General features: G+C 52.7%; 1 protein-coding gene across 1 annotated transcript in view; it reads right to left on the reverse strand.

Annotated features, from left to right (window-relative positions):
• The window catches only part of APCDD1L (APC down-regulated 1 like), a 50,441-nt gene extending 40,750 nt beyond the window's left edge, over nucleotides 1-9,691 (reverse strand). Inside the window, exon 1 of the mRNA XM_008514045.2 lies at nucleotides 9,464-9,691. Coding sequence (XP_008512267.2) covers nucleotides 9,464-9,512 — 49 coding nt within the window. The 5' untranslated portion in view covers nucleotides 9,513-9,691. The remainder of the gene's footprint in view (nucleotides 1-9,463) is intronic.
• Between the last annotated feature and the right edge of the window lie 892 nt (nucleotides 9,692-10,583).

Here is a 10,583-nt window from a genome sequence, read left to right on the forward strand (position 1 = left end):
GAACAAGTAATTTCGTTTTACTGTGGTCCCTGGTAATTCCAAGCTAAATACAGCCATGTCCTGCTCTCTGTTTTTAGACAGATTTTTGGGAAAGAGTGAGGTTGACTGTGAGCCATTGCTTTTCTTCCCCTTTTCTATATAATTTAATATTGAGGCTTAGGAAGGGCAGCTCAGATTTTGTAATGCACTTTGAGCCCTGGGGATGGCTAACCATGGGGGCTTATTGTCTACACTATTTAGCTAACTGCTCAGAGAGCATGGTCTCAAAACAGACTTTGGAGTCATGTTGGTTGCAAGCAACAGAAGCCACGTCTGACTCAGGTAAGCTCAAAAGCGATTCCTTGGAAGGGCACGGGTGATCACTGAACTAAGGGGTGCTCTGGGAATCCAGTTGGTGCAAACTACTCTGCGATTTCTCCAGGACACCCCAGTGGGCATGATGCATTTTAGCTTCTGGTCACTGCACTTAAGATTCAGGGTCCTGGCACAAGCGTCCTATTTGTCCAGCCTGAAGCTCATGCCCTGGGTGGAGGGGAGGCACCTTGATTGACAAGCCCTCCAGGATTAGAGTCAATGAGGGAAATTCTGCTGTTAGCAATGGAATCTAGGCAGGCAAACCCAGCACTTGTCCATTACTGTTTTGTTTCAAGCAGAAGGGGACTTGGGAAGGGGGTGGAGCAGAGATTTCTCAGGGCGAAGACTCTACTGCTGATAGAAATGACAAGCAGCACAGTGAATCTCCCTGGCGTTGGTGAAGGACCCCACCTTCCCTGGTTCCTCTCTGTGGTGGGCAGTGGGTATCCTGGCCTCTAGGCTGACCATGCAGAGAGACCTCTAGCACCTCAGGGCCACCAGGGAGCAGTGAGTTCTGGGCTTTACAGGTCCAGTGTCTTGCATGCTCTGGATGGCTCCTGAGCAACCAAGAGCCCACCAGGCTGCAGTCTTTCCAGACCTCTCCCCTTCAGAGGCATCCTAGCCTAGTGGCCTCCATTTCCTCGGGTGTCAAATGGTGATAATAGCTGTACCCATATCATAAGGCAGACGTGAAGAAATAATATAATGCTCCTACAGTGCTTAACAAGAGCAGGTGCCCAGTGGATGTTAGTTATTGCTGATATTAATCCATCTATAGCTGCACTCTGGCCTCAGTCACCCTATTAGGACTCCAGTTCCCTGTTCCAAAGCTCCATCCACTTGACTAAAGACAGGGCACCTTTGGCATCCCCCACTTCTTGCAGCAGGCAGGATGCAGGATCCTGTCTAAATGTCAATACCCAGGAATGCCAGCCTGCCTAAGAGCATCTCTACTGCCCAAGACCCCTGGTGCCATTGGGGGTGATCCCACTTCTGACACCAGGACACAACCCTGCAGCCAGGTCAGGTTTCACAAGCCCCAGCTTCCATCACTTCTCTAACCAGCCTCTCCTGCTAAGGTCCTAGAAAACTTGGGGGATTGCAAATCTGGGAGACTGCAAACCTAGCCCCTTTCCTTGGAATTCCCAGTCCCAGAAGGAACTGATAGTATAGGAAATACAGAAAAAAAAATATAAAGACAAAGAGAGAAATCACCCATAATCCTACCTCCCAGAGATAACCACTCATTTCATGTTTTCTTCTAGTTTTTTTTTTTATGTAATGATGCCCCCTCATGAAAACATAATCGAGATCAAATGTACACACATTGTGTTTGTGGTCTAATATTATGTCAAGAATATCTTCCATTATCATTCGATATTTTTTGGATATATAATTTTGTGTGGGTGCATAATTCCATCAAAATTTATTTAAGTCACTGAGTGATGTTGAGTATTTAGGTTTTGGTCTCCTGGCCTCCCTTTCCTCCCTGGCTCCCTGGGTGCAACCTGGCTCTGTCCCACCCACCTCTTAACTGTAGGATGATCACATAACTTCTCAAATCGCCATTTCCCAGAAAAACCTGGTGTCATCCCACCTGCCAGAATGAGCCCTTCAGATCAATACTAGGTGTTATGGGCTGAATTACATCCCCCCAAAAGATGTTCAAGTCCTAACCCTCAGAACCTCTGAATGTGACCTTACTTAGAAACAGGGTCGTTACAGAAGAATATAGTTAAGATGAGGTCATACTGGAGTAGAGTGGGCCCAAATGCAAGATGGCTGGTCTCCTTATAAGAAGAGGAGAAGAGGCATTGACACACAGGGACAAGACAGCCATGTGACAACAGAGGCTGCCGAGGTGAGAGGGATGCACTTAAAGTCAAGCAACGCCAAGGACTGGCCACAACACCAGAACCTACAAGAGGAGGAAGGATCCTGGCTACAGGTTTTAGAACGACCCTGGCCCTGCTGACACTTGGATTTCCTATTCCCAGAACTGTGCGACAGTAAATTTCTGGGTTTTTTTAAGCCCCCCACTTGTGGTACGTTATACATGGCACTATGTTACTTCAATAATGATGCGAGTGACATAGGCCAAGCATTTGCTCTGTGCCTGGCACTGTGCTGAGCTTTCCACGCGGACAGTCTCACCTACTCCTCACAGCAACCCCATGGGGTAGACATTACCTTGCAAAGGAGGAAACTGAGGCACAGGATTAAGTCACTAACAAGTCAGTGGAGCGGCTGGAATTTGAATGTGGGAAGCAGAAGCCCAGGGCCTAGCCCACTCTGCAGTCCTCGCAGACGGACGGTTAGGACGCTTCCCTCTTCAGCGACTCGCAGATTAGCATCGACTTGGGGATTTTAGAGACTGTTCTCGTTAGCGGGCCTTGGTCTCTGCCCTGCGACCTTCCCCAGTGAGTCGTGTTATGTGAACTGTCGGCCCCGATGCCTCAGCATGTGTGTATCTCCCGGCATCCTGACTTTGCTCTCAACTCTGGTTCTTTCAAGCAGGGAGGTCCCTGTCTGAACTTTGAGCTGAACTTTCACTGGAAGGGGGCAGTTGAGGCCTGAAGCTCGGTGGCCCACCAATCTCAGCCTCTGGGCTGGCTGGATGAACTTGAGTGCCTGGTCTCACTTCCATGTTCTGTAAAATGGTGCCATTGCACAGGGAGGCCGCGAGAATCCAATGAGGCAACATGTATAGTGTGCTTAGCAGAGTGGCCCAGCTGTGTCTCTCTCACACCCACACATGCTCGTTAATGTAAGAATATCTGTCCATCTATTCTCCCCTCTGGGGAAAAAGGCACATTTAGCTTCTAGCCCATGTGCCACTGCATGTTTCAATGGAGTAAATGTTAAAGAGATGAGGAACAGCAGATTCTTTTTCAGCAAGCTTGGGCGAACAAACGGCAAGCTCGGAAAAATTTCAACATATGTGGGAGACAGCTGCTTTTCTCTATATAAAGAGCACTAACAAATCAATTAAGGAGACAAAAACTTTTTAAAAGTCTAATATAAAAATGGGCAAAGGATATGACCAGACAGTTGATAGGAAAATCAATACAAGGGGTCCATGAAAATACAAATGGATGTTCCTCTTTGTTCGTAATTAAAAGAATGCAAGTCTAAACAACCAAGCATTGCCACTGGCAAGATTCTAAATGACAATGAGAGAGCTGGTGAGGAGGAGGAGACAGGCGCCCTCACAGGCCATCCACGCCGAGTGCTGACTGGTGGGATCCACGTGGAAGGCGGGCTGGTGAAAGAATTTAACGCACGTTCTGCTGCACCAATCCCACGGCTAGGGTTTTACACCCAGATCTGCAGGTGAAGGGGAGGCTGGGCGTAGGGAACAGAATTCTAAGCAGAAGGAGCAGCATGTGTGTGTGTGCAGGCTGTGGTAGGAAGGAGTGTGGTTTGACGGACAGGCTGACAGACAGCGGTGTGACTGCATTGTGGTGGGGGCTGGCGGAAACCATCTTCCCTGAGGAGGAAGAACGCTTGTCTGTGAAGCTGTGGGGATGAGGGTCGAATGGAAACTGAGGAGCACTGGAAGGGTGGAAGAGAAGGGATAGTTGCAAAAAAGAGGAGAGCGTGGTGAACGTGGCTGAGCTGCACGGAGGGTCTGGCTGGGACTGAGTCTCAGGAATCCTGAGTGACTCCGGTTGGCGGACTTTCTTACATCCTACATCTTGACAGAATTTAAGCAATTTAAGTTTCAAATGCCCCCCGAAGGTGGCTGACATCCTCGATTAGATGCTGGTATTGGTGGTGGGGAGAAGAGATGAGGAACAAGGAGACAGAACAATGACCTAGGGGCGGTGGCGGGGGAGGGGCCGGCGTCCTGCCTGCTCCTGAGGGATGCTGTAAGGTGGGAGCACAGCCGAGCCCGCGCCTGTGGGACGTGGTGAATGCTGGTGAGCGTGGCCTCTCACCATTACCGGCATCAGCACTAGGCACTGAACTTGGGGGGGCAGGTGAGGGCCCAAAACAACAAGTTGAAAGCATGTGTCCTGGCAAGAGGGAAGTTGGCGGGGCTCCTTAGAATCAGGGACTTTCAGGGCTGGAAGCAAATCCAGGCCAACTCTCTAGCCAGTGCTACCCACCATATCCTCCAGTTCATTCCTGGGTGCCTCCAGTGACAGGGAATTCCCTACTTCTAACGGCATCCTATTCCTTCCTTGCCGAAAACCCCTCAGTGGCCCCGCCACTGCTCTTGACATAAAGTCCCACCCCTTCCCGCGGCCCCCATGGCCCTCTCTGCTAAGCCCTGACTTTATCTTCCCCTTGTCCCCTCACCAGCCCCTTCTCTCTGGTTCCTGAACACATCAGGGACATCCGTTTCTCTGGCATCCTGGCCTTTGCACATGCTAGTCGCTCTCCCTGGACATTCCTCCTTCTCCTCTAGTAACGCCTCCTCTTTCTTCAAGTTTCAGCTTACATACCACCTTCTCAGGGAGGCCTTCCTTAACCTCCCGACCCAGGCTTGATGCCCCAGACCTACTCTGATGAGCGCTCATCACTCTTATAATTAATTAATCACCGATTTGACTCAGACTTTCACAAGGGCCGGGAGCTGCCTTATTTGCTCCTTTGTCTTCAGCACCTTATATCAGCAAGGGGCACATACACAGCAAGGCAGCCGGCACCCGTTCCTGAATTAAAGGCACTGGGCAGCTCTCTGCTAGACAGTTCTTCCTTTCTCAACCTCCCCCGACCCTGGCAGCGAGTGCTGTCATTCCCATTTCACAGATAAGGAAACTGATGCTGACCGTTGGGGCTGCGGGAGGACTACAGGAGACAACATGCAAGAAGGGCTGGGCCGGGCTTGCTAACAGGAAGTTATTAATTTTGTCGCTGTTGTTGGTATCATTACACTGGTCATGGTGATCTTGGAGACACAGAGAACATCAGAGTGGGAAGAAAATACAGCACCCACCAAAAGGAGACAGGCATTAAATGACTCACCCCAGTTCAGGCTGCACTGGCAACTGGCTGAGAGCAGGGGCCTGCCTCTGTCTCCTGCAGGGCGGGAGAAGTTAGTGCAGGGACTGGCTCTTTGCAGTAACAGCACTGGGTTCACTGGGTTCTGGGTGTCAAGTGCTGACCACACATCACCTCATTTAACCTTTCTATCGCCCCTTGAGGCCAGAGCTATCACCAGTCCCAAATCACTGATGGGGACATAGGTGGCAGAATAGGAAGTTGACAAAGCTAGGGTGGGACCCAGGTCTGTCTACTTTCTAGGATGCTGCTCTCAAGCTCTCTGTGGCACCCAAAACATGTGTTAGATTCAGCCAAGCCCAGCCGACCTCCAGGGGCCCAGATGGGGTTCCTGGGTGGGCACCAGTCCTCCCCAGCTGTGTCAGTGCCCACTGGACTGCTGGATGCCTGTCTCTGGGACATACTGTTCACTGTGACACCTTTACTCCCGCCTCCTGCGGTGCAGCTCACTTCCCAGCTCTCACCCAGTTTCCTGTTTCAGGGTCTGTTGGAAACTCTCTGGATATCCAACGTGGACAGGGAGCTGGCTTTGCACAAAGCGGCTCTGAAAGCCATTCTGATTTAAGGACCAACCACGTCACCCCCCTGGCCACAACTCATGGCCACCCCCGGCACCAACGTCAGAATTTAGTTCCTGCCCTAGGGTCACCCTAGCTCAGCTTAGTTGCCCTCAAGTTCAAAGTGATTTCAGTGGCCTCCCTGCCTTTGCACTGGGCCATTGGTCTTCATTTTCAAGACTGACTTTGGCGGTGGAGCGCTGTATCTTGGAAGTTTTATCAGGGGCTCATTCTGGCTCGAAGCTTTCATTGACATAGTTAACTTCCAATACGTTGCACAAATATTTCTTCATGCGTAGCTTCTAACTGGTTTGCCATCCAGATGGTTTTGAAATCAAGGAAGCTGCTATATTCGCCTTGGGCTGGTTATTTTGAATTCGAAGATCACAGCCTCGGTCAGAAGATAAGAGAAGCAGCTGGCCACGAGGATCCGTCTCTGATGAGAGCCTCGCAAAGCGCTGAGAGGAAGTTTCTGTTGATAATTTTCTTTGTCTTAAACAACTAATACAATTACCAACCCCATTCATATCTGATTTTCGGACGAGTGTATTTAACATAATTTTCTTCCCACTTTTTATTCTCGGTTTTGAAACAGCCCCACATCAACAACTAATTTATTACGGACTATCCTGTGATTTTGTTCTAGTTCATCTGCCTCTAAATGATCACTTGTCATCGCAAAGTATATGGTGAGAGATAAAAGGAGGACTGAAATTAGAAAAAAAATACAAATGAGGAAAAAAAGGAGCTGTGGTTTCTCCTTTTCCCCCTCAAGCATAAATTGTTGAGTAAGGAGATTTTTAAAAGCCAGAAATTGCTGTGGAGCGAACCAACGCTGGAAGCTGAAGACCTGGCACAAGATGCACCTGGCAGCACAGCCTCTGGGGGAAGGTGCGTTCCAGAGGGTGACAGCCCCGCTCCCCAACGGCCTCGCGCCTGCCGTCCACAAAGAGGACATGGTCATAGACAGGAGGGAGGGAGAACAAACGAGAAAGAACAATCAACGTCCCGATTAGAAACTACCTAGGCTGTGTCGTTTCTCTTGGGCCTTACTGTGCCTTTGACTTCCTGATCGCTCAGAGCAAGAATAACAAAATCCATCGAACCCAGTGATTTTGACAGATTTATCTGAAAAGCTACCAGTTGAGTTTGATCCATCCATACCAGTGGTTCTCAACCAGGGGCTATTTTCCCCCCGGGGACCTTTGGCAGTGTCTGGAGAGCTTTTTGGTTGTCATAAAGTAGAGAAGTGGTGCTCCTGGCACCTGGTCGGTAGAGGCCAGGGACGCCGCTAAGCATCCTGGAGTGCACAGGCCCCACAGCAGGGAATGACCTGGACCACATCGTCCACAGTGCTGAGGCTGAGAAACCCTGGTGTGTGTGTGTCCTCAGTGTGAATTCACTTGGTGGGGCCATTGGTGTGCACTCGACACTAAGTTTCTGGAACGTGGAGACTTGAAGTTCAGGCATGCCTCAGCTTAGGTACCTAAATTATGTAAGTATCTGAAGGATTAACTGGGTTCTGTTTCCTTTCACTAAAGCAAAGGGATCTGGTTGCCTGGTGATGCAGCCAGTGGTGAAAAAGCCTAGTGAAAAAAGGGTTCAGTGGAAACCCGTGCCTGGCTGAGCGCGGGGAATCGCGCAGGCGGCCAGATCAGGATGGCTGCCCTTGCTGGCGTCTGTGTCTGACTCCAGTGCTGGTGGACTCCGGAGTGGCCTCCTCCACTCGCCTCGGGCCCATCAGGCACTCTTGGCCTCTCTCCTGTGGAGTCCATCTCACTTGCGGTGGTGAAAGGTCGCCAAGGAGAGAAGCAGCAGGACTCCCCGAGAGCAAGCCGCGATGCTAAACTTCCAATGATTTTATTGGCATGATGAGAAGCTCAGGGCTGCCAAGGACAACAGCTCTGTGCTGTGACCAAGACTGCAGGTTTCTGGGCTAATCTGTCCTACTGCACTGGACTGTCCCATCCCCATGGGAGGGAACCGCGTGGGGAGGAGGCGGAGGGGAGCAGAGACACATGCAGCTCCTCCCTCTCCCTTTCCATCTCAGCCCCCAAAGGGAAAGGGTGGTCTCTTCTCCCAGCCATGCCCTCTCCACCCCCTTCCACTCTGACGTTCCTCGCCCTCTCGAATGAACGCACAGAGCTGCCTGGGCCTACTTTTGCATTGATGGAGGACTCCTAGGCAATAGAGCGGCGTGACCCCTCACCTCCAGCCCCAGGATGAATGTCCCCTTTTGGTGGACCGAATCCCTCCTCGGTACCAGGCAGCATGCTAAGTGCTTCTCCTGCACTCCTTCTTGTAATCCTCACGATAATCCTAGACGGAGTGAGGATTTTGTGAGCCCATTGGACAGACGAGAAAGTTGAGGCTAAGCGAGCTGAAGGACATGTCTGTCCAAGGCCACATGTTGATCCAAAGCTGACTCGGGCTTCTGAGCCAGCTGGTCTGGCTCAAGGGCCAGAACTCTTTTTTTTTAAAATTATTTTATTGAGGTCATGTTGGCTTATAAGATGGTGTAAATTTCAGGTGTACATGACTATATTTCAGTTTCTGTATAGACTGCATCGTGTTCACCACCAATACTCTAGTTTTTATCCGTCACCACACATACGTGCCCCTTTACCCCTTTCGCCCTCCCCCCAGCCCTTGCCCTCTGGTAACCACCAATCTGTTCTCTTTGTCCATGTGTTTGCTGGTTTATCTTCCACACGTGAGTGAAATCAGACAGTGTTTGTCTTTCTCTGTCTGACTTATTTCGCTCAGCATGATAAGGCGCCAGAATTCTTAACCATTCACAATGCGAGAGCGCTTAGGGGCGAGCCTGCGGCTGGGCACACTTCCACGACCGTGGTTATTAGTGCATTTTTGCCAACGGTGGCATGCGTGGTCGGTTGGCATTTATAGAGAATTTTGTCCATCCCCACCCTCTAAGAAGAGCCAGCGGGAGAGGAGTTAGTCCTGGAGAAGGTACTGTCTCTTCTGCCAGGGGGCTTTGGGGTCCCTCACCCCCGTCAGGCTTGCTGGGCACCAACCTGGGCCCAGCGTCACTGTACCCTCGCCCACTTCTCCCCCAGCTCTGCTGCAGGAGACAAGCCCAGAGCACCCACGGGTCCAGGATTCAGCGGGCAAGACCGGATCCTGCAGCCCTAGTGTGAGTGACCTGGGCCTTGTACCTTGCCACGGGAGTCTCAGTGGGCCTGAGATATCTCCTGCATCTTCTTGGAGGTCCCGGCTCCCCTGGGGTCAGGCACCAGGAGCTGCTCCCTGTGCCTGGAGGCCAGGCCGGACAAGCACGCAGCGCCGAGGGCCGCGCACAAGGCGCGGTGACGCAGCTCCAATGAGCAGAACCCAGGAGGATCCTGGAGGTGCGGCAGGTGCCGGCCAGGTGAGGCTGGAGAAGAGCGCGCAGAGCGCAGCATCACCGGCCGGATGCACAGGCCCATGCAGCAGTCCCCAAGGACCCTCCAGGAAGGTCCGACGGCGAGTTCCCTCCCTTCCCAGCTCAGGCGGCGAGCCGGTGAGGGGAGGGCGGCACCTACCTCCCAAAAGCACCAGGACGCAAGCGTAGGGGAGCATGGCTGCGGGCATCCCGTCGGGGCTGGAGGACGGCCGCGGGGGCGCCTCCACGGTGCGTGGAGAGGAGGAGCGGGCGCGGGGCTCTCGGGTGGCAGTGGACGCTGGTGGCCCGGCTGGGGTCCTACGAAGAAGTTGCCAGGGTCCTGCGCCCCGCTCGGCGCTCACACGCGCTCACCCTCCCGGCTATTGATAGTTGTAAGTCGAGCTGCGCACTCATAGGTCCAACTTGCCAGAAGAGGTGGAGACAGCCCCCGGCGTTGCGCGCACAGCAGCGCAGAGCGCCCAGCCCTCTGGCTCAGCTCCTCCTGCCATTCAGACCCCCTAGTCGACCCGCCTCCGTCCCCGGGCCCTCGCCTCCCGCAAAGTCTTTGCCGTGAGCAAGGAGGCCTCCCTCAAACTCTTGTCCCGGCCAAGTCAGAGCGGTGCGCCCCTCCTGCCAAAGCGCGCCCCTAGCCAGGCCTTCCCTGGAGGGGCAAGGGGAGTGTGGCAGGGAGCTCTTCCATGCCCCTCTGGGTACCCGGGCCCCCAAAGTTTCTAGTCAGGCCTTCCAGATACGGTTGGAAAAGTCGCGTCAACTTGGAGCCGGGCGAGCACAGGAGCGCACGCCCAGCAGCCAGCAGCCGCTCTCTGTAATTAGTTCGTCCCCGCTCCAAAGAGCGTCTAAGCAAATAGCGTGGAGCCGACCAGGGCGGGTTCCCCCCTCCCCCCAAACTCCTCCTCCTGCCACCAGCCCCAGTTCTCATCTGAGTGAGTCGGTTTAGGGTGGCAGCTCAGAGGCAAGGCAGCTGGGAGGGGCAGGAAGAGGACAGACAGGATGCCCCGCAAACTAGTCTTCTCCAGCCTCCTGCCACAGGCCCTGGCCTCCCCAGGCAGCTCCCCGAGCGGCAGGCAAGCCTTGAAGAAAGGTGGTGAGCGTCTGGGAAGGAGGCATCTGTGAGTTAGTGGATTTACGAATGAAGAAGAGAAAGAGAATCCCTTGGATTGGAAAAACGTAACCAGATTGTTCCTACCTGCATGGACCATGTGGATAACTGAAGTAAAGTGTGAGAGCAGGGATGCGGCCTGGAGGTGTGTAGATCACGT

This window comes from Equus przewalskii, chromosome 21, assembly GCF_037783145.1.
Source record: "Equus przewalskii isolate Varuska chromosome 21, EquPr2, whole genome shotgun sequence".
In the NCBI taxonomy this organism is placed as follows: Eukaryota; Metazoa; Chordata; class Mammalia; order Perissodactyla; family Equidae; genus Equus; species Equus przewalskii.